At 53.6% G+C, this 23,424-nt stretch overlaps 2 protein-coding genes across 10 annotated transcripts; one reads left to right on the top strand and one right to left on the bottom strand.

Annotated features, from left to right (window-relative positions):
• The first annotated feature begins 1,190 nt into the window (after positions 1–1,190).
• On the top strand, positions 1,191–5,985 carry LOC117002246 (FXYD domain-containing ion transport regulator 3-like). Of its 6 annotated transcripts, XM_033071175.2 has the most exons (8): positions 1,191–2,285; positions 3,117–3,173; positions 3,615–3,644; positions 4,158–4,181; positions 4,341–4,415; positions 5,592–5,622; positions 5,703–5,746; positions 5,826–5,909. In XM_033071175.2, exons 1-8 carry the CDS (start codon positions 2,270–2,272, stop codon positions 5,843–5,845), a joined length of 297 nt encoding a protein of 98 aa, XP_032927066.1. In that variant the 5' UTR covers positions 1,191–2,269; the 3' UTR covers positions 5,846–5,909. The 6 variants fall into 6 exon arrangements, with proteins under 6 accessions (XP_032927066.1, XP_032927061.1, XP_032927062.1 ...); XM_033071170.2 differs by having other exon boundaries at positions 5,703–5,985; XM_033071171.2 differs by lacking the exon at positions 4,158–4,181 and having other exon boundaries at positions 5,703–5,985.
• An 838-nt stretch (positions 5,986–6,823) lies between these two features.
• On the bottom strand, positions 6,824–23,155 carry LOC117002241 (leucine-rich repeat LGI family member 4-like). 4 transcript variants are annotated; one of them, XM_033071162.2, is made up of 9 exons: positions 22,804–23,155; positions 20,211–20,282; positions 18,855–18,926; positions 17,597–17,668; positions 17,327–17,398; positions 15,192–15,370; positions 14,373–14,537; positions 10,865–11,373; positions 6,824–8,956 (listed from the first exon to the last, which is right to left on the bottom strand). In XM_033071162.2, exons 1-9 carry the CDS (start codon positions 23,007–23,009, stop codon positions 8,654–8,656), a joined length of 1,650 nt encoding a protein of 549 aa, XP_032927053.1. In that variant the 5' UTR covers positions 23,010–23,155; the 3' UTR covers positions 6,824–8,653. The 4 variants fall into 4 exon arrangements, with proteins under 4 accessions (XP_032927053.1, XP_032927054.1, XP_032927055.1 ...); XM_033071163.2 differs by lacking the exon at positions 17,327–17,398; XM_033071164.2 differs by lacking the exon at positions 17,597–17,668.
• Positions 23,156–23,424: the final 269 nt, after the last annotated feature.

Genomic DNA, 23,424 nt, shown 5'->3' with positions numbered 1-23,424 from the left:
AAAGAAATTTTCTCAAAAATTCAAAAATCCCTCTAGTGCCTCAACCATTAGATATGTTTTCCATCCCAAATTTTCCTTTTTTTGCCCCGAATTTCCCCCTTTGGATCCCATTGGATGCTCTGGCTTAACCCGGACTCCATTTCCCATCAGCCACCTTGCCCACTTCCGGTAAAAAGCCCGCCCCTTTCCTTTTTATTCCGAGGCGACTTGTGCTCCCGCGTCCCGCTGCCGCCACCATGTTCCTGCAGTTCTCCTTTTAGCCCCAGATTTCCCTTTTTTGGTCAAAATTCTCTTTTGTAGCTCCTCAATTCCCATTTTTTGCTCTCAGATTCTCCCTTTTTACACCCAAATTCCCCGTTTTAGACCCAAATTTTGCTTTTTGCACCCAAAATCTCCTTTTTCACACCCAAATTTCCCCTTTTTAATCCCAAATTTTCTTTTTTAGACCCAATTTCTCCCTCTATGAACCCCAATTTCTCTTTTTTCACCCTAAATTTCCCATTTTTAGGTGAAAATTCTCCCTTTTTGGCGCCAAATTTCCCTTTTTGGACCCAAACATCTCATCTGGGTGCCAAGATTTCCCTTTTTAAATCCGAAATTCTCCATTTTTGGACCCAAATGGCCCTTTTTTATCCCAAATTTCCCTTTTTTTGCCCCAAATTTCCCCCTTTGGATCCCATTGAATGCCCTGCTTTATCCCGGACTCCATTTCCCATCAGGCACCTCACCCACTTCCGCTACAAACCCCGCTCACTTCCTTTTTTCTTCTGAGGCGACTTCCGCTCCCGCGTCCCGCCGCCGCCGCCGTGCTCCTGCAGTGCTACGAGAACGAGCGCGGGGAGGGCGTTTACACCCTGCAGGTGCAGGAGGATTTTCTGGGGGGTTTGGAGATGTTTAGAGGGGATTTGAAGAGGGGTTTAGGGAGATCCACGGGGTTTGAGTGTCTGGAGTGCGGTTTGGGAGCGATATGGGGGAGTTTGGGTGTTGTGAGGGGGAGAAATCCGGGGAATTTTGTGGGGATTTTGGGGTCTCTCTGACACGCTGCCCCCACAGAAGGTGGCCCCGGACGGGACCCCCACACGCTTGGCTCATCCCGCCCATTTCTCCCCCGATGATAAATTCTCCTGGCACCACGTGGCCCTGAAGCGGCGATTTGGGGTTCTGCTCACTCAGCGGAGCCGGCCCCTGCTCTAAGCGACCCCAAAAATCCGCCCCGGACCCCCGAGATATGCCTGAGATCCTCGGAGTGATCCCTGCAATGAGAGACCCGCAAACACCCCCAGAGACCCCCAGAAGAGGAAGAAGGAGGCGAAATTAAAATGTGGATGGACTGGAATAGGGTGAAAGGAAGATTTTTAGAAGGAGGAAAAATTAAGTATTGAAGAATTGGGTGGTCGCAGTTCTCTGAGTTTTGCTGTCCCAATAAACTGGGGATTTTTTGTCTTGCTTTTGGGTCGGGAGGGAGTTTTGGGGGAACTTGTGGGGCTCTAACGGCGCTTTCTGGGCCGCGGGGTGTGATGGGAGTTGTAGGTACCGGTATAATGGGGGTCAGTGGGGCCGCGGGGCATCATGGGACTTACAGGCACAGCCGTAATGGCGTGCTATGTGCGCCGCGAGGCATTATGGAAGCTGTAGTCCCGGAAGTCGCTGCAATGGAGCGCTTGGTGATTCTGGAGAGCACTTGAGGGTCCACAGGGGCCCCAGGGCCAATCCCATGGGGTCAGGAAGGCCTTGAGGGGATGTTGCGGGGCTCTTACGGGTCTCTTTGGGGCGCAGGACGTGACGGGAGTTGTAGTTGGCTGAGGGAGGTGCTGTGGCCGCGGGGGATGATGGGAGATGTAGGCGCAGTTAAGTCTGGATGGGGCGCGGGGCATGACGGGAGCTGGAGTCCCAGCTTTGATGGCGCTCTGTGCGTACCGCGAGGCATGATGGGAGCTGTAGTCCCGAAGGCAGCGTTAGGAGGCCTCTGTGGTTTGGGCCACTTGTGGGTCCGAAGAGGCGTTTGGGGGTCCCGAGTGGGCTTGGGGAGGCTCCTGGAGGGCCCATGGGGCGCCTATGGGGCACACGGATGGGAATAAGAGGCTCTGGGGAGTGCGGGGCCTGACGGGAGTTGTAGTCTCGTAGCCATTTGGCCGCTATGGGGTCGCGGGGCGTGACGGAAGTTGTAGGCTGAACGCACCTAAAATGGCGCCGACACCAGGCCCCGCCCCCAGATTGTGTTCCCCGGTTCGGATTGGTTGTTTGCCGTGACAGGCAGGCGCTTCAGCCAATGGGAGGTGGCAAAGGTGGGACCTGCTTATTCAACCCCTCCAGACCCTCCCAGTACAGCCCAGTTCATGCCATTACACCTCCAGGCCCTCCCAGTACCCCCCAGCATCCTTCCCCAGCGTTCCTAATGTCCTCCAGTATGTCCCAGTCCATTCCCGAATCACTCCCAGTTTGTCCCAGTATCCCCCAGCCTCACTCCCAGTATAGCCCAGTCCAAACCTCTGCCCTGGCCCTGCCCACTTCCTTGGCCACGCCCCCACCACAACCCCCCCCCCCCCCCCCCCCCCCCCCATTTCCAGTTCCTCGTGGCCGCTCTGGGAAGGTGAGTGGGGCCCCCAGTCCCTCCCAGTAACCCCCCCAGTCCCTCCCAGTTCATCCCAGTAACCCCCCAGTAGACCCCCAGTCCTTCCCAGTTCATCCCAGTAACCCTCCAGTCCATCCCACTCCCTACCAGTTCATCCCATTAGCCCCCCCAGTCCCTCCCAGTAACCCACAGAAGTCCCCCAGTCCCTCCCAGTTCATCCCAGTAACCCCCCCAGTCCCTTCTAGTCCTCCTAGTAACCCCCAAAACCCCCCAGTAACCTCCCAGTCCTTCCCAGTTTCTCCCAGTAGGCCCCACATTTCTCTCCCAGTCCCCCCCAGTTTGTCCCAGTCCCTCCCAGTTTGTCCCAGTTTGTCCCAGTCCCCCCCCAGTCCCCTCCCAGTCCCACCCCATTCCCTCCCAGTCTGTCCCAGTTTGTCCCATTCCCTCCCAGTGCCCCCCAATCTCCCCCCAGTCCCTCCCAGTGTGTCCCAGTTCCCCTAGTCCCTCTCCCCAGGACCCTCTGGAATTTCCCCTCCCCCCCCAGGGATCAAAGGTCACGGAATGGAGCGGGAAAGGCTCGGGGCACTGGTGATACTGGGAGGTACTGGGAGGGACTGGGAATGGACTGGGATGGACTGGGAGGGATTTCAGGGAAACTGGGATGAACTGGGAGAGACTGCGAGGAGGCTGGGAGGGAACTGGGATGAACTGGGAGAGATTTTGGGGAAACTGGGATGAACTGGGAAGTACTGGGAGAGACTGGGGGGGACTGGGAAGGAACTGGGATGAACTGGGAGGGAACTGGGATGGACTGGGAGGGACTGGGAATGGATTGGGATGGACTGGGAGGGACTGGGATGAACTGGGAGGGACTGGGATGAACTGGGAATGGATTGGAAGGGAACTGGGATGAACTGGGAATGAACTGGGAGGGACTGGGATGAACTGGGAGGGACTGGGATGATTTCGGGGGTTACTGGGAGGAACTGGGCCCAGTGCCCCCCCCAAACTGGTTTAACTGGTGTCCCCTCCCCCATCCCAGTTCTGTCTCTGGCCAGAGGGGACCCCCCTGGTGAGTGACTGGGACAAACTGGGATGGACTGGGACAAACTGGGACAGACTGGGAGGGAACTGGGAGAGACTCAAGGGACTGGGAGGGAACTGGGACAGACTGGGAAGGGACTGGGAATGAACTGGGAGGAACTGGGACGAACTGGGAAAGGACAGGGTCATACTGGTCATACTGGGATAGAAAACCATACTGGTTTATTCTGGGTGAGGGAGGTCTGTACCCCCAGTTCATACTGGTCCATACTGGTTTATACTGGGAGGGTGGCTCCAAACTGTTCTGTACTGGTCCATACTGGTTTATACTGGTCCATGCCAGCCCATACTGGTCTGTACTGGTTCATAGTAGTTCCTGCTGGTTTATACTGGGAGGGTGGGCCCATACTGGTCTGTACTGGTCTGTACTGGTTTATACTGGTCCATACTGATCCATACTGGTTTATACTGGTCCATACCGGTCCATACTGGTTTATACTGGTCCATACTGGTCTATCTGACCCCTCCCTTTCCCCCCCAGATGCCGCCAATCCCTTCCATTACGGTGAGTGCTGGGAACTGGGAGGGACTGGGAGGGACTGGGAATGTCCCAAAGTGTCCCCAGGTGTCCCCAAGCTGTCCTCAGGTGTCCCCAGGTGTCCCTCAGCTGTCCCCAGGTGTCCCCAAGCTGTCCCCAAGCTGTCCCTCCGTGTCCCCTCCCCAGACTGGTGTCACCTGCGCGTCGGTGGCCTCGTGGTGGCCGCGGTGCTGAGTGTGGTGGGGATCATCGTCCTGTTCAGTGAGTGACACCTGTCATTGTCACCTGTGTCACTGTCACCTGTGTCATTGTCACCTGTCATTGTATCCTGTTCAGTGAGTGCCACCCCTGTGTCACCTGTGTGTCACTGTCACCTGTCTGTGTCACCTGTGTCACTGTCACCTGTGTCACCTGTTCAGTGAGTGCCACCCCGTCATTGTCACCTGTCTGTGTCACCTGTGTCACCTGTGTGTCATTGTCACCTGTGTGTCACTTGTTCAGTGAGTGCCACCCCGTCATTGTCACCTGTGTCACCTGTGTCACACCTGTGTATCACCTGTCATTGTCACTTGTGTCACCTGTATCACCTGTCATTGTCACCTGTGCAGTGAGTGCCACACCTGTGTCACCTGTGTCACTGTCACCTGTGTCACCTCTGCGTCATTGTCACCTGTGTCACCTGTGTCACTGTCACCTGTGTGTCACCTGTTCAGTGAGTGCCACCCCTGTCACTGTCACCTGTTCAGTGAGTGCCACCCCATCATTGTCACCTGTGTCATTGTCACCTGTGTGTCACCTGCCATTGTCACCTGTGTCACCTGTTCAGTGAGTGCCACCCCTGTCATTGTCACCTGTGTCATTGTCACCTGTGTCACTGTCACCTGTGTCACTGTCATCTGTCATTGTCACCTGTGTCACTTCTGTGTCATTGTCACCTGTTCAGTGAGTGCCACCCCTGTCATTGTCACCTGTGTCATTGTCACCTGTGTCACCTGCCATTGTCACCTGTGTCACTTCTGTGTCATTGTCACCTGTTCAGTGAGTGCCACCCCTGTCATTGTCACCTGTGTCACTGTCACCTGTGTCACCTGCCATTGTCACCTGTGTCACTTCTGTGTCATTGTCACCTGTTCAGTGAGTGCCACCCCTGTCATTGTCACCTGTCATTGTCACCTGTGTGTCACCTGTCATTGTCACCTGTGTCACCTGTATCACCTGTGTCATTGTCACCTGTGTCATTGTCACCTGTGTCACCTCTGTGTCATTGTCATCTGTTCAGTGAGTGACACACCTGTGTCACCTGTGTGTCACCTGTGTCACCTGTGTGTTACCTGTGTCACCTGTCAGTGTCACTTCTGTCACCTGTGTCATTGTCACCTGTGTGTCACCTGTGTCACCTGTGTCATTGTCACCCATGTCACCTTTGTGTCCCCTCAGGTGGGATGTGCAAGTGCCGGAGCAAGGCCAGGTGAGACCTTGGGACATTTGGGGACATTTGGGGACACTTGGGGACACTTGGGGACACTGAGCTGTCCCCTCCCCCCACAGCCGCCGCCGCCCGCCCCCGGAGCTGTCACCTGTGCCTGGGACAGGTGAGTGTCCCCTCCTCCTGGGGACATTTGGGGACATTTGGGGACAGTGCCACCCTGACCCACACCCGTCTCTCCGCAGGAGCCACCAGCTCGTGCTGAGCTGTCCCCAAATGTCCCCAAACGAGGTGACACAGGAGGGGGGAGGGTCAGGGTTTATTTGGGGGCTGAACTCCTTTCCCAAATGTCCCCAAAATGTCCCCAAATGTCCCCAGAATGTCCCTGGAAAGGACAATGAATAAAAATGGGTGAAAAAAACGGATTTTGGTCATTGGGGGAGGGGCGGAGGTGACATCGGAGGGGACACTGAGCGATGGTGGCCTTGGGGACATCGGGGTGAGGGCGGCACCAGGAGGGGACACAGAGCCAGTGGTGACATCGGGGTGACAGTGGCTTTGGGGACATTGGGTCAGTGGTGGCCCTGGGGACAGCATGGGGAGGTGGCACCAGGAGGGGACATTAGGTCAGTGGTGCCCTTGGGGACATTGAGGTGACGGTGGCACCATTGAGGACAGGAGACCAGTGGTGACACTGAGGTGACAGTGGTGGCCTTAGGGACATTGGGAGATGGTGGCACCAGGAGGGGACATTGGGGTGACAGCAGTGGCCTTGGGGACATCGAGGTGATGGTGGCACTGGGAGGGGAGACAAGGCCAATGGTGACATTGAGTGATGCTGGCCTTGGTGACACTGGGTCAGTGATGGTGGCCTTGGGGACATCATAGCCATGGTGGCACCAGGAGGTGACATTGGGTGATGGTGGCAGCAGGAGGTGACACAAAGCCAATGGTGACATCGGGGTGACAGTGGCTTTGGGGACATCAGGTTGCTGGTGGCCCTGGGGACAGCACAGAGAGGTGGCACCAGGAGGAGACATTGGGTCAGTGGTGGCCTTGGGGACATCGAGGTGACAGTGGCTTTGGGGACATTGGGTGCCCGGTGGCATTGGGGGAATTGGGTCAGTGGTGGCCTTGGGGACATCGGGGCCTTGGTGGCACCAGGAGGGGACATTGGGGTGACTGTGGTGGCCTTGGGGACATTGAGGTGACAGTGGCACCATCGAGGACATGAAACCAGTGATGACACTGAGATGGCAGTGGTGGCTTTGGCCAACGGTGGCCTTGGTGACATCAGGGTGACAGTGGCCTTGGGGACAGCGGCATGGTGGCACCAGCAGGTGACACGAGGCCGAGGTGCCATCGAGTCACTGGTGGCCTTGGGGACATTGGGTGAGGATGGCACCAGGAGGTGACACCAAGGCAGGGGTGATGCTGGGGGTGACACTGGTGGCCTTGGGGACATCGAGGCGATGGTGGCAGTATCGAGGACATGAGACCAATGGTGACACTGAGGTGACAGCGGTGGCCTTGGTGACACTGGGTGATGGTGGCACCAGGAGGGGACAGCAGGGTGACAGTGGTGGCCTTGGGGTTATCGGGTCACTGGTGGCCTTGGTGACATCAGGGTGACAGTGGCCGTTGGGACAGCGGGCTGATGGTGGCACCAGCAGATGACACGAGGCCGAGGTGCCATCGGGTCGCTGGTGGCCTTGGGGACACTGAGTGCTAATGGCACCAGAAGGTGACACCAAGGCAGGGGTGACACTGGGGGTGACAACAGCCTTGGGGACATTGAGGTGATGGTGGCACCATCGAGGACACGAGACCAATGATGACATTGAGGTGACAGTGATGGCCTTGGGGACATTGGGTCAGTGATGGTGTCCTTGGGGACATCAGAGCGATGGTGGCACCAGGAGGGGGACATCAGGTCAATGGTGGCCTTGGGGACATTGGGTGACCCCACGTCCCCGCTGGTGTCCGGTCAATGTCCCCGCGTCCCTCAGGTGACCGAGCCCTCGGGGATGTCCCCATGGTGTCCCCAGGTGTCCTCGGTGACGTGATGGCCACTGTCCCCGATGTTCCAATGTCCTTGGCGGCATGGTGGCCACTGTCCCCATCTGTCCCCAGCTGTCCCAGTGTCCATGGTGACGTGGTGGCCACTGTCCCAGCTGTCCCCTCATGTCTCAATGTCCACAATGACGTGATGGCCACTGTCCCCTGATGTCCCAATGTCCTTGACAGCATGGTGGCCACTGTCCCAGCTGTCCCAGTGTCCATGGTGACATGGTGGCCACTGTCCCAGCTGTCCCCTCATGTCCCAACGTCCACAATGACATGATGGCCACTGACCCCAGATGTCCTTGGTGACACGGTGGCCACTGTCCCCTGATGTCCCCTCATGTCTCAATGTCCTTGGCGACACAGTGGCCACTGTCCCTGCTGTCCGTAGGTGCCGATGTCCTCGGTGACACGATGACACAGTGGCCACCATCCCCTCATGTCCCGATGTCCTTGATGACATGGTGACCACCGTCCCCTCATATCCAATGTCCTTGGTGACATGGTGACACAGCGGCCACCATCCCCTCACATTCCAATGTCCTCGGTGACACAGTGGCCATTGTCCCCTCATGTCCCAGTATCCTCGATGACGCGGTGGCCACTGTCCCCAGATGTCCTTGGTGACACAGTGGCCACTGTCCCCGCTGTCCCCTCACATGCCGATGTCCTCAGTGACATAATGGCCACCATCCCCTCACGTGCCGATGTCCTTGATGACACGGTGACACAGTGGCTGCTGTCCCCTCATGTCCCAATGTCCTCGGTGACACAGTGGCCACCGTCCCCTCTGTCCCCTCAGGTGCGGATGTCCTCGGTGACACGGTGGCCACTGTCCCCTCACGTTGGGATGTCCTCAATGACACGATGACCACCGTCCCCGCTGTCCCCTCACGTGCCGATGTCCTCGGTGACACGATGACACGGTGCCCACCATCCCCACCGTCCCCTTAGGTGCCGATGTCCTCGGTGACACGGTGACACAGTGGCCACCATCCCCGCTGTCCCCTCACGTCCCGATGTCCTCGGTGACGTGCGCATAGATCTGCGTGGCCCCCTTGAAGCTGGTGGCCAGCAGGAAGTGCTGCCGGCCCGCGGCCAGCGCGACGAAGGCTCGGGGCGTGGGCGCCGCCAGCTCCTGGCCGGGCTCCAGGCGGCCACCAGCGCCCAGGCGGAACACGCGGCTCGGCGCGAAGTCGTTGCCCAGCAGGACGTAGCGCTGACCCGCCAGGAGCAGCGGCTGGAACACCAGCGAGCCGCGGGCCGGCACCTGCTGCACCTCGCGGAACATGGAGCCCTCCCAGCGCATCACCTGTGGGGTCATGGGGTCAGGTATGTGGTCAGGGGGTCAGCCATGGGGCCATGGGGTCAGTTATGGGGTCAGGGGGTCAGTTATGGGGTCAGTTATGGGGTTATGGGGTCAGTTATGGGGTCAGTTATGGGGTTATGGGGTCAGTTATGGGGTCACTCGTGGAGTCAGCACCAGCGCATCACCTGCGGGGTCAGGGGGTCAGTTATGGGGTTACTCATGGGGTCATGGGGTCACTCATGGGATCATGGGGTCACTCATGGGGTTATGGGGTCATGGAGTCACTCATGGGGTCAGTTATGGGGTCACTCATGGGGTCATGGGGTCAGTTATGGGGTCACTCATGGGTCATGCGGTCACTCATGGTGTCACTCATGGGGTCACTCGTGGGGTCAGTTATGGGGTCATGGGGTCACTCATGGGGTCAGTTATGAGGCCACTCATGGGGTTATGGGGTCATGGAGTCACTCACGGGGTCAGTTATGGGGTCACTCATGGGTCATGGAGTCACTCATGGTGTCACTCATGGGGTCACTCGTGGGGTCAGTTATGGGGTCATGGGGTCACTCATGGGGTCACTCATGGGGTCAGCCATGGGATCACTCATGGGGTCACTCATGGGGTCAATCACAGGGTCACTCATGGGGTCAGTTACAGGGTCAGTTGTGGGGTCTCTCATAGGGTCATGGGATGGATTGTAGGACCATGGGGTCAGTTGTAGGACCATGGGACAGGGTTTGAGCCCTCCTAGCATCACCTGGGCATGGGGTCAGTTATGGGGTCATTCATGGGGTCAGTTATGGGGTCATTCATGGGGTCGGGGGTCAGAGGAGGGGTCACGTGACCCTGATGGACCCCTGTGGTCATGTAATGACCACCATGACCGGGGTGACCCCACCTGACCCTGATGGACACCCATGACCACACGATGACCACATGACCCCCATGACCTCAACGGACCCCCATGACCCTGATGACCCCCATAACCCCACAAGCTTTCCAAAACCCCATAACCTCCATTAACCCAAATAACCCCACAACCCCACATCCCTCTCACCTTGGCATCCTCCAAGAACCACATCATGCACAGGCTGCCCACAAAACCCCACAGCCCCATAACTCCATAACCCCACAACCCTATAACCCAATAACCCTATAATAACCCCATAATCTCACCTTGGTGTCCCCCAAAAACCTCGACAGGCGCAAGAAGACCCCACCATTGGCCCTGAAATGCTTGGCCGTGCACACGTGCGGGATGTTGGTGTGGGGCACAATGACCCCACGACAACCCAGTAACCCCATAAATCCCTCAATAACCCCATAATCCCCCATAACCTCTCACCTTGGCATTCCCCAAAAACCTCGTCAAGCACAGGAACACGCTTGACCCAGAAGTGCTTGACCGTGCACAAGTCGGGCACGTGCGGGATGTCAGTGCGAGGTGCAATGACCCCATAACCCAATAACCCAATAACAACCCCATAACCCTATAACACCTCAATAATCCCATAACCTCTCACCTTGGCGTCCTCCAAGAACCTCATCAAGCACAAGAAGACCCCACCATTGGCCCTGAAGTGCTTGGCCGTGCACACGTGCGGGATGTCGGTGTGGGGCACAATGACCCCACAACAACCCAATAGCCCCATATAGCCTCAATAACCCCATAACCCAATCCTGCTCACCTTGGCATTCCCCAAAAACCTCGTCAAGCACAGGAACACGCTGCCCTTGACCCGGAAGTGCTTGGCCGCGTACACGTCGGGCACATGCGGGATGTTGGTGTGGGGCGCAATGACCCCATAACCCAATAACTCAATAACTCAATAACCCAATAACTCAATAACCCCATAACCCAATAACCCCATAAATCCCCAATAACCCCATAAATCCCCCAATCCTGCTCACCTTGGCATCCCCCAAAAACCTCGTCAGGCACAGGAACACGCTGCCCTTGACCCGGAAGTGCTTGGCCGCGTACACGTCGGGCACGTGCGGGATGTCGGTGTGAGGGGCGAAGCCGCCGCCGCTCCAGCGGTAAACCAGCGGCCGCCGCGTCGCGCTGCACACCACGAGCGCCGCGCGCCCACCCAGTTCCAGGAACTCCAGGTGCGTGTCGCGCTGCCATGGCCGCAGCCGCTGGTGTGGGTAGAACCCTCCGGAACTCCAGCGGAACACGGTGCTGGTGCCGCCCTTGGAGCTGTCGGCCACCCCCAGGTAGAGGTGGCCGCCGAGGCGAGCGGCGGTGACGGCGTGGGGACGGCGGAGCTGGCCCGAGCCCAGTGCTTGGTGGCGGATGAAGGGCGAGCCGGGGCCACCGGAGCGGCGCCAAACCCAGGAGCCGCCGCCCACCTGGGCCACCACCAGCAGCAGGGTGTCACCAACGGCCAGGGGGTGGCAGGCAATGGGGGAGGAGCCTGTGGGGATATTGGGGGGTCAGGCAGAGATTGGGGACATTGAGGGGATTGGGGACATCAGGGGACATCAGGGGACATTGAGGGGGATTGGGGGGATGGGGGACATTGGGGACATTGGTGACATCAGCCACCCCATTTTCCCTCTATTTTCCCTCATTTTTTCACCAATGTTCTCCACTTTTCCCCCATTTTCCCCCACTTTTCCCCATTTTTCCCCTTTTTTCCTCATTTCCCCCATTGTCCCCTGTTTTTCTATTTTTCCCCCATTTTTCCCCATTTTTCCCATTTCCCCCCATTTCTCTCACTGTTGATGATGCTTTGGCCACAGAATCTCCTCCCCCATTTTATCCCCCATTTCCCCATTTTATCCCCATTTTTCCCTATTTTTCCCATTTTATCCCCATTTCCCCCATTTTATCCCCATTTTTCTCCACTTTTCCCCCATTTTTCCCCATTTTATCCCCATTCTATCCTCATTTTTTCCCCATTTTATCCCCATTTGTGCCCCATTTTATCCCCATCTTTCCCCATTTTTTCCCCATTATTTCACTTTTCCCCAATTTTTTCACCCATTTTCCCCATTTTTCCCCATTTCCCCCCATTTTATCCCCATTTCCCCCCATTTTTCCCATTTCCCCCTTTTTTCCCCCCATTTCCCTCACTGTTGATGACAGTCTGGGCCCGAAATCACATCCCCCATTTCCCCCCAGTTTTTCCCCCATTTTATCCCCATTCTATTTCTATTTTTTTCCCATTTTTCCCCCATTTTATCCCCATTTTACACCATTTTCCCCCCTCATTTTCCCCCATTTTCTCCCCGTTTCTCTCACTGTTGATGATGCTGGAGGACCAAAATCACTTCCTCCATTTCTCCTCCCATTTTTCCCATTTTTCCCCATTTCCTCCCCATTTTTCATCCATTTTCACCATTTTTTCACCCATTTTCTCCATCTTTTCACCGATTTCCCCCATTTTTCCCCATTTCCCCCGTTTCTCTCACTGTTGGTGATGCTCTGGGCCTGGAACCTCCCCCTCAGATGCTCCCACTCCCCCCCCATTTTATCCCCATTTTATCTCCATTTTTTCACTTTTTTTCACTTTTTTTTCCCATTTTTCCTCCCATTTTATCCCCATTTTTTGACTTTTTCCCCATTTCCCCCCATCTTCCCCCTGTTTCTCTCACTGTTGATGACGCTTTGGACTCAGAATCTCCTCCCCCATTTTTCCCATTTTTCTCCATTTTTTCACCATTTCCCCCAATTTTTTCACCCATTTCCCCATTTTTTTCATGGATTTCCCCCCCTTTTGTTTAATTTTTCCCCCCCATTTTTCCCCATTTCCCCCCCGTTTCTCTCACTTTTGATGATACTTTGGGCCCAGAATCTCCTCCCCCATTTTTCCCCATTTTCCCCCATTTTATCCCCATTTTTCCCTATTTTCCCCCTTTTCCCCATTTATCCCCATTTTCCCCATTTTTTCCCCATTTTATCTCCATTTTTTCACCCATTTTATACCCATTTTATTTCTATTTTATCCCCATTTTTCTCCACTTTTTCCCCATTTTTTCCCCATTTTATCCCCATTCTATCCCCATTTTTTCACCCATTTTTACAATTTTTCCCCATTTTTTCACCGATTTCCCCCATTCTCCCCCATTTTCCCCCTTTTCCCTTCGTTTCTCTTACTGTTGATGACGCTTTGGGCCCGGAATCTCCTCCCCCATTTTCCCCATTTTTTCCCATTTTATCCCCATTTTATCCCCATTTCTTCCCCATTTTATCCCCATTTTTTCTTTTTTTCCCCATTTTTCCCTCTTTTCCCCCATTTCTCTCACTTTTGATGATGCTTTGGGCCCAGAATCTCCTCCCTCATTTTTCCATTTTTTTTCCATTTTCTTCACTATTTCCCCCCAATTTTTCACCTGTTTTCCCCATTTTTTCATGGATTTCCCCCTTTTTTTCAATTTTTTTCCCATTTCCCCCCATTTTTTCCTATTTCCGCCCCATTTTTTCATGGATTTTCTCCATTTTTACACCCATTTTTCACCATTTTTTCACCCATTTTCCCCATTTTTTCCCCATTTCCCCCGTTTCTCTCACTGTTGATGACGGTTTGGGCCCAGAACCTCCTCCCCCTTTTCCCCTCCATTTTATTCCCATTTTTCCCCAATTTTTCACCCATTTTTCCATTTTTCCCATTTTTTTCCCATTTCCCCCCATTTTCCCCATTTTTTCCCCATTTTTTCACTGATTTCCCCCATTTTCCCCATTTTTTCCCCATTTTCCCCTGTTTCTCTCACTGTTGATGATGGTCTGGGCCTGAAATCACCTCCCTCATTTTCCCCCATTTTTTCCCCATTTTTTCCCCATTTTTTCCCCATTTTTCCCAATTTTTCCCCATTTTTCACCCATTTTATCCCCATTTCCCCCATTTTATCCCCATTTTTTCCCTTTTTCCCCCCGTTTCTCTCACTGTTGATGACGCTTTGGGCCCAGAATCTCCTTCCCCATTTTTCCCCCATTTTTCCAATTTTTTCCCAATTTTCCCCCCATTTTCCCCATTTTATCCCCATTTATCCCCATTTTTCCCCATTTCCCCCTTTTCCCCCCGATTTCTCTCACTGTTGATGACGGTCTGGGCCAGAATCTCCTCCCTCATTTTTCCATTTTTTTCCAATTTTTCCCCTTTTTTTCCCCATTTTTCCATGGACTTCCCCATAATTTTTTCCAGTTTTTCCCCAGTTTTTCCCCATTTTCCCCCATTTCCCCCGTTTCTCTCACTGTTGGTGACACTCTGGGCCTGGAACCTCCCCCTCAGGTGCTCCCACTCCCACCCCATTTTATCCCCATTTTTTCCATTTTTTCCCCATTTTCCCATTTTATCCCCATTTTCCCCCATTTTTTCCCATTTTCCCCCAATTTTCTCCATTTTCCCCCAATTTTCTCCATTTTCCCCATTTTTATCCCCATTTTTTCCCCATTTCCCCCCGTTTCTCTCACTGTTGATGACGGTCTGGGCCCGGAACCTCCCCCCGAGCTGGTCCCACTCCAGCAGGGCGCAGCCCCCGGCCACCGGCTGGGCCAGCGCCACCCCCGGGTGTCCCCCAAGCCAGAACGGCGCGGCCCCGAGGGATGAGAACGGCAGGGACTGGAACGGCCGCAGCTCTGGGGACATGGGGACACCATTGGGGACATGGGGACATCATTGGGGACATCCCTAGTACCAGCCCCGGATGTCCCCCGAGCCAGAACGGCGCGGCCCTGAGAGAAGAGAACGGCAGGGACTGGAACAGCTGCAGCTCTGGGGACATGGGGACACCATTGGGGACATGGGGACAGCTTGGGGACATCACTGGGGACATCCCCAGTGCCACCCCCGGGTGTCCCCGGAGCGAGAACTGCGTGGCCCTGAGCGACAAGAACAGGAGAGACTGGAATGGCCGCAGCTCTGGTGACATGGGGACAGTGTGGGGACATTGGGACATCATTGGGGACATCCCTGGGGACATGGGGACAGCTTGAGGACATCCCTAGGGACATTGGGGACAGCTTTGGGACATTGGGGACATCACTGGGGATATGGGGACAGTCTGGGGACACCCCCAGGGACATGGGAACATCCCCAGGGACACTGGGGATATCCCTGGGGACATGGGGACAGCTTGGGGACATTGGGGACACCCCCAGGGACATCCCCAGGGACACCTTGGGGACACTCCCAGTCCCTCCAAGTCCCCCCCAATCCCCTCCCAGTCCCCTCCCAGCCCCTCCCAATCCCATCCCAGTCCCTCCCAGTCCCTCCCAGTATAACCCAGTTACCGTGGCGCTGGCACTGGAGCTGCCGCGGGCTCAGCAGTGCCAGGGGGGTGCCCTGGTGGGGGAGGGGCCCCCGGCAGCGCCCCCCGCCCTCAGGGCCGGTGGGGGAGGGGCGGGCACCCAGCCAGGCCAGCAGCCAGCGCAGGCCACAGTCACAGCGCCACGGGTTGCCACGGAGGTCCCTGCGGACAGGGGGACATAGGGACGCCGGGGTGATGCCAGGGTGACACCAGGTGGCAACAGAGTGGCATCAGTGACACCAGAGTGACACAAGTGGCACCAGATGGCATCAAAGTGGCATCAAAGTGACACCAGTGACACCACGTGGTGTGAAATGGCATCAGAGTGGCAGCAAATGGCATCAAAGTGACACCGGAGTGACACCAGGTGGCACCAAAGTGGTAATAAAGAGACAGCAGGTGGCATCAAAGTGGCATCAAGTGGCACCAAATGGCACCAGAGTGACACCAGGTGGCACCAGACTGACATCAGTGACACCAGGTGGTGCCAAATGGCATCAGAGTGGCAGCAAATGGCACCAGAGTGACACCAGTGACACCAGAGTGACATCAGTGACACTGGAGTGACACCAGGTGGCACCAGAGTGGCATCAGAGTGACACCAGGCGGTGCCAAAGTGACAGAGGGACACCGGAGTAACACCAGAGTGACACCAGGTGGCGCCAGAGTGGCATGAGTGACAGAGAGCGACATCAGTGACACCGGCATGACACCAGAGTGACACCAAGTGGCACCAGAATGACATCAGTGACACCAGGTGGTGCCAAATGGCATCAAGTGGCAGCAAAGTGACACCAGGTGGCACCAAAGTGGCATCAGTAACATCAGGTGGCATCAAAGTGACATCAAAGTGACACCAGAGTGACATCAAAGTGACCTCGGGTGGCAGCAAAGTGACATCAGTGACACTGGAGTGACACCAATGTATTACTAAATGGCACCAAGTGACACCAGAGTGACACCAGGTGGTGCCAGAGTGACATCAAGGTGACACCAGAGTGACACAAGAGTGACATCACAGTGACACCAGGTGGCACCAGAGTCACACCAGAGTGACATCAGGTGGCACCAGAGTGACATCAAAGTGACACCATGTGGTGCCAAATGGCATCAAAGTGGCAGCAAATGGCATCAAAGTGACATCAGAGTGACACCAGGTGGTGCCAAAGTGACACCAAAGTGACACCAGAGTGACACCAAAGTGACACCAGTTGGTGCCAAATGGCAACCAATTGACACCAAGTGGCACCAAGTGACATCAAAGTGACACCAGAGTGACATCAAGTGGCACCTAATGGCAATGGGTGGCACCAAAGTGACACCAAATGGCATTAAAGTGGCACTAAGTGACACCAAGTGGCACCAGAATGACATCAGTGGCATCAAAGTGGCACCAAGTGGCACCAAGGTGTCACTAAATGGCACCAGAGCGACATCAGTGACACCAGAGTGACACCAGCGTGACATCACGTGACAACAAATGGAACCAAAGTGACACAAAGTGACATCAAATGGTCAAGTGGCACCAGGTGGCACGCAAGTGACATCAAAGGGACATCAGTGGCACCCAATGGCACCTAAGTGTCATTGAATGGCACCAAGTGACATCAGGGTGACACCAAAGTGACACCAAGTGGCATCAAAATGTCACCAGGTGACACTAAATGGCCTCAAGTGACATCAAAGTGTCACAAAATGGCACCAAGTGGCACCAGGTGTCACCAGGGTGTCACTGAATGTCACCCAAGTGTCACAAAGTGTTACAAGGTGGCACCAAAGTGGCACCAGGTGGCATCAAAGTGATATCAAGTGGTGGCAACACCAGCAGTGTCCCCCTGTCCCCATCCCCCAATGTCCCCAATGTTCCCGATGTCCCCTCTGTCCCCAATGCCCCCCAATGTCCCCCCCAATGTCCCCATCTCCCAATCCCCCCAATGTCCCCAATGTCCCCAACCCCCTGATGTCCCCAATGTCCCCAATGTCCCCAAATCCCCCCCAAAGTCCCCCCAATGTCCCCAAATCCCCCCCAATGTCCCCAAATCCCCCGCAATGTCCCCCCAATGTCCCCATGTCCCCAGTGTCCCCAAATCCCCCTGATGTCCCCTTGGTGTCACCCACAGCTGGGTCAGTGTCCCCAGGTCCTGGAACAGCCCCGGAGGCAGCGACTCCAGGCGGTTGTTGGCCAAACTCCTGAGGGGACATTGGGGACATTTGGGGACATTGGGGACATTGGGGGACACTGAGGGGACATTTGGGGACAGTGGGGACATTGGGGACACTGAGGGGACATTGGGAGGATTGGGACATTGAGAGGACATTGGGGACATTGGGAACACTGAGGGGAGTGGGGACAGTGGGGACATTTGGGGACACTCTGGGGTCACTCACAGGAATTGGAGCCCCCGGAGCCCCCGGAGAGCCGAGGGAGCGATGGAGCCCAGCTGGGAGTCCTCGATGAACCTGGGACCAGTATGGACCAGTATAAACCAGTATGGACCAGTATAAACCAGTATGGACCGGTACAGACCGGTATGGACCACTACGGACCAGTATAAATCAGTAGGGACCAGTATGGACCAATATGGACCAGTATGGAGCAGTATGGATCAGTAAGGACCAGTATAAACCAGTACAGACCAGTATGGACCAGTATGGATTGGTATGGACTAGTATGGACCAGTATGGACCAGTATAAACCAGTAGGAACCAGTATAAGCCAGTATAAACCAGTAGGGACTAGTATGGACCAGTATGGACCAGTATGGACCGGTATGGACCAGTATAAACCAGTATGGACCAGTACGGACCTGTATGGACCGGTATGGACCAGTATAAACCAGTATGGGCCAGTGTGGACCAGTATGGATGAGTATAAACCAGTATGGACCAGTATGGACCAGTATGGACCGGTATGTACCAGTATAAACCAGTATGGGCCAGTCCCCTCCAATTTCCGCTTTTTCCCAGTTTGTCCCAGTTCCAGTTTGACCCATCCCAGTCCTTCCCAGTATATCCCAGTTTGTCCCAGTCCCTCCCAGTTCGGCTCAGTTCATCCCAGTTTCCCTCTCAGTTCCCTCCCAGTATAAACCAGTAACCCTCAATCCCCTCCCAGTTCTCCCCAATTTTTTCCCAGTTCCCTCCAATTTCTCTCCAGTCCCTCCCAGTATAACCCAGTATAACCCACTCCCTCCCACTATAACCCAATCCCCTCCCAGTCCCTCCCAGTACAAACCAGTCTAAACCAGTACAAACCAGTATAACCCACAGGTACTCCAGTGCCTTCCCAGTCCCTCCCAGTATATCCCAGTATATCCCAGTAAGACTCACAGGTACTCCAGTGTCCCCAGTCCCCTCCCAGTACAAACCAGTATAACTCACAGGTACTCCAGTGCCCCCCAATCCCCTCCCAGTCCCTCCCAGTATAAATAACAGGTGCTCCAGTGCCCCCCCAGTCCCTCCCAGTTCAATCCCAGTCCATCCCAGTCCAAACCAGTCCATCCCAGTATGACTCACAGGTACTCCAGTGCCCCCAGTCCCCTCCCAGTCCAAACCAGTCCATCCCAGTATAACTCACAGGTACTCCAGTGCCCCCCAGGCCACTCCCAGTACAAACCAGTACAAACCAGTACAAACCAGTATAACTTACAGATACTCCAGGGCCCCCAGTCCCTCGAAGGCTCCGTCCCCGATGGATCCCAAACGGCCCGAGGTGACGAGACTGGGACAGAGGGGACATTTGGGGACAATTTTTGATATTTTGGATATTTTGGGATTTTTTGGGGGGTGAATTTGGGCAGATTTGGGTCCATTTGGGATATTTTTTATTTAAATTTTTTATTATTTATTTATTTAGAATTAATTTTAATTAATTTTAATTTATTTAATTTTTAAGTTATTTTTATTTATTTAATTCTTTATTTAATTTTGGGGGATTTGGGGTCTTTGGGGGTCCATTTTTGATATTTTTGGATATTTTTAATATTTTTGGGGTGAATTTTGGAGATTTTGGGTCCATTTGGGTTATTTTTTATATTTTGGGATATTTGGGGATTTTTTGAGGTGTATTTTGGATTTTTTTGGGGTGAATTTTGGGGATTTTGGCATTGTTGATTTTTTTATATTTTTGGACATTTTGGGGGGGTGAATTTGGGTGGATTTGGGTCCATGTCGGATAATTTTTATAACTGTGGATATTTTGGGATTTTTGGGGTGAATTTGGGTGGATTTTTTGAGGGTGAATTTTGGGGATTTTGAGGGATTTTGGGTCCATTGTTGATTTTTTTTTAATATTTTTGGATATTTGGGATTATTGGGGCGGTTTTGGGGCATTTTGGGTTTTTTTGGGTCCATTGTTAATATTTTTTATATCTTTGGATATTTTTAATATTTTTGGGGTGAATTTTGGATATTTTGGGTCCATTTGGGTTATTTTTTATATTTTGGGATATTTGGGGATTTTTTGAGGTGAATTGATTTTTTTGGGGGTGAATTTTGGGGATTTTGGGGTCAATTTTTAATTTTTTTAATAATTTTGGATATTTGGGATTTTTGGGATTTTTTGGGATTTTTTGAGGTGAATTTGGGGGATTTTGGGTCCATTTGAGATATTTTTTATAATTTTGGATATTTTGGGATTATTGGGGTGAATTTTGGGGTGAATTTGGTTTTTTGGGGGTCCATTTTTGATAATTTTTATAATTTTGGATATTTGGGATTATTTGGGGCGATTTGGGGGGATTTGGGGGTTTTTTTGGGTCCATTGTTGATATTTTTAATATTTTTGATATTTTTTGATATTTTTGGGATGAATTTGGGAGATTTTGGGTCCGTATGGGATATTTTTTATATTTTGGGATATTTGGGGATTTTTGAGGTGAATTTGGGATTTTTGGGGGTTGAATTTTGGGGATTTTTGGGGTTTTTGCGTCCATTTAGGATATTTTTTATAATTTTGGATATTTAGGATTTTTGGGGTGAATTTGGGGGATTCTGAGTCACTCACAGCAGGGTCAGCCCTGGAAGGTGCCGGAAGCTCCCCTGGGGCAGGGCCTCGATGTCCCAGCGGATCAGAGAGCTGAGATTGGGGTGAAAAGGGGAAAAAATGGGAAAAAATGGGAATTGGGGACAAAAAATGGGAATTTGGGGGAAATGAAAAAAGATGGGAATTGGGGAAAATAAAAATGGGAATTTGGGGAACAAAAATGGGAATTTTGGGACAAAAAATGGGAATTTGGGGGAAAATTAAAAATGGGAATTTGGGAAACAAAAAATGGGAATTTGGGGAAAATAAAAAATGGGGAATTGAGGAAAATAAAAATGGGAATTTGGGGGGGGAAAAACTGTGACTAAACTGGGATCAATTTGGGATCACACTGGGCTAAACTGGGACTAAACTGAGCCAAACTGGGACCAAACTGGGACTAAACTGGGACCAAACTGAGATCGAACTGGGACTAAACTGTGGCTAAAGTGGTCTAAACTGGGACTAAACTGAGCCAGATTGGACCAAACTGGGGCTAAACTGTGATCAAACTGGGATCAAACTGGGATAAAACTGTGACTAAACTGTGATTAAACTGGGCTAAACTCACCTAAACTGGGAGCAGACTGGGTTAAACTGGACTAAACTGGGGCTAAACTGGGATCAAACTGGACCAAACCGGGACTAAATTTGGAATAAAATGGGACTAAACTGGTCTAAACTGGCACTGAACTGGGACCAAACTGGGCTAAACTGGTGGTAAACTGGGACTAAACTGGGTTAAACTGGGATCAAACTGGGACTAAACTGTGGCTAAACTGGGACTAAACTGGACCAAACTGGGACCAAACTGGGACTAAACTGGGATGAAACTGGTCTAAACCGGGCTCAACTGGGCTCAACTGGGATCAAACTGGGCTAAACCAGGAGCAAACTGGGACCAAACTGGGCTAAACTGGGACTAACCTGGGATTAAACTGAGACTGAACTGGGACCAAACTGGGACTAAACTGGGGCTAAACCGGGACCAAACTGGGTTTAACTGGGATCAAACAGGGATCAAACTGGGACTAAACTAGGTTAAATTGGGACCAAACTGGAATCAAACTGGGACTAAACTGGGATCAAACTGGGACCAAACTGGGACTAAACTGGGACTAAAATGGGGCTGAATTGGGCTAAACTGGGACTAAACTGGGATCAAACCGGAATCAAACTGGGGCTGAACTGGGACTAAACAGTGACTAAACTGGGCTAAACTGGGACTAAACTGGGATCAAACTGGGACTGAACTGGGCTAAACTGAGACTAAACTGGGATCAAACCGGAATCAAACTGGGGCTAAACTGAGACCAAACTGGGACTAAAATGGGCTAAACCGGGACTAAACTGGTCTGAACTGGTCCCAGTTCCCCTCAGGCCGAGTGGGGGGCAGGGCTTGCGGAATGACGTCATTGAAGTGGGCTTGTGGGGTGACGTCATCGGGGGCGGGGCTTGGCCAGGGAGGAACCATCGGGGATCCCGGGGGGTGTTGGGAGGTCCCAAATGTGGGGCCCAAGGGGGGGGCGGGGGGGGGGTTCGGATCCCAAAAATTTGGGGATCAATGGGGGGGGGTCCCGGAAGGGACCAAATTTGGGATCCCGGGGGGGTTTGGGGGGCCCAAAATCGGGGGAGGGTCCCAAAAATTTGGGGAACAAAGGGGGGGTCCCGGGAGGCTTTTTGAGGGGGTCCCAAAATTTGGGGTCCCAAAATTTCGGGTCCCAGGGGAGTTTGGGGGGGTCCCAAATTTGGGGGAGGGTCCCAAAAATTTGGGGATCAAAGGGGGGGTTCCGGAAGGGTCCAAATTTGGGGTCCCGGGGGGGTTTTGGGGGAGGGTCCCAGAATTTGGGGTCCCAAAATTTCGGGTCCCAGGGGAGTTTGGGGGGGTCCCAAATTTGGGGGAGGGTCCCAAAAATTTGGGGATCAAAGGGGGGGTTCCGGAAGGGTCCAAATTTGAGGTCCCGGGGGGGTTTTGGGGGAGGGTCCCAGAATTTGGGGTCAAAGCGAGGGGGGAGGGGGGAATTTGGGGGTCCCAAAATTGGGGGAGGGTCCCAAAATTTGGGGATCAAAGGGAGGGTCCCGGGGCTAGTTTGGGGATCCCAAATTTGGGGTCCCAGGGGGAGTCTGGGGAGGGGTTTGGGGATCCCAAATTTGGGGGAGGGGTCCCGGTGCAGTTTTAGGGGGTCCCAAATTTGGGGGAGGGTCCCAAAATTTGGGGATCAAATGGGGGGTCCCGGAAGGGTCTAAATTTGGAGTCCGGGGGGGGTTCCGGGGGGGTTTGGGGGTCCCAAAATCGGGGGAGGGTCCCAAAATTTGGGGATCAAAGGGGGGATCCCGGAAGGGTCCAAATTTGTGGTCAAAGGGAGGGGAGGAGGGGGAAATTGGGGGTCCCAAATTTGGGGGAGGGTCCCAAAATGTGGGGTCCAAGGGGGGACATCGGGATCATCCCAATGCGAGAAAAAGTGGGTTTTTTTAGGGGGAGGGAATGAAATAAGGGAGGGGTCCCAAATTTGGGGGAGGGGTCCGGGGGAGGTGGGGGAGGGCCTGGGGGTGGGGGTGGGGGAGGTGCACTCACAGCGTGGCCAAGCGCGGGGGGAGCCCCCGGGGGACTCCCCCGCCCCCTCCCCGGCACCAGGCTCCGTCCCGGTCGCAGGCGCAACCCCCGGGACAGGCCCCGCCCCCTTTGGGAAGCCCCGCCCCAAACATCGGGACCCCCCCAAAAATGGGGGTGACCCCCCCCAGGAGGAGCAGCAGGGGGAGCAGGGCCAGGGGGGAGCCCATGGGGAAAAGAATTCCCAAAATATTCGGAATTAGCCTCGAAATAATCCCGAAATCATCCCACAATAATCTCAAAATAATCCCGAAATAATCCTGAAATTATCCCGAAATAATCCCAAAATAGCCCAAAAAATTCCCAAAAAAATCCCTCAAGAGCCCACAAAATAATCCCAAAATAATCCCGAAAAAGCTCCAAAAAATTCCCCCAAAAATCTCCCAAAAATCCCTAAAGAGCCCCCCAAAAAATCCCCCCAAAATCCCTAAATAATCCCTAAATATCCCAAAAAATTTCCCACAAAAATTCCCCCCAAAATCCCAAAATAATCCCTAAATATCCCAAAAAAATCCCCAAAAATGCCCAAAAGATCCCCCCAAAATCACGAAATATCCCCACCAGAATCCCTAAACATCCCCCAAA

Source organism: Catharus ustulatus, chromosome 12 (genome assembly GCF_009819885.2).
Source record: "Catharus ustulatus isolate bCatUst1 chromosome 12, bCatUst1.pri.v2, whole genome shotgun sequence".
NCBI lineage: Eukaryota > Metazoa > Chordata > Aves > Passeriformes > Turdidae > Catharus > Catharus ustulatus.
Note: the sequence above shows the minus strand (reverse complement) of the source record. Positions and strands in the feature narration are given on the sequence as shown.

Coding starts and splice junctions, on each gene's coding strand:
- LOC117002246 (XM_033071170.2), top strand. Junction 4,416..5,591: donor GGGGATCATCGTCCTGTTCA/GTGAGTGACACC, acceptor GTGTCCCCTCAG/GTGGGATGTGCAAGTGCCGG. Junction 5,623..5,702: donor AAGTGCCGGAGCAAGGCCAG/GTGAGACCTTGG, acceptor CTCCCCCCACAG/CCGCCGCCGCCCGCCCCCGG.
- LOC117002241 (XM_033071162.2), bottom strand. CDS start 23,009: ATGGGCTCCCCCCTGGCCCTGCTCCCCCTGCTGCTCCTCCTGGGGGGG. Junction 18,927..20,210: donor CTTCCAGGGCTGACCCTGCT/GTGAGTGACTCA, acceptor CCTCTGTCCCAG/TCTCGTCACCTCGGGCCGTT. Junction 15,371..17,326: donor CTGGGGACACTGACCCAGCT/GTGGGTGACACC, acceptor CCCTGTCCGCAG/GGACCTCCGTGGCAACCCGT.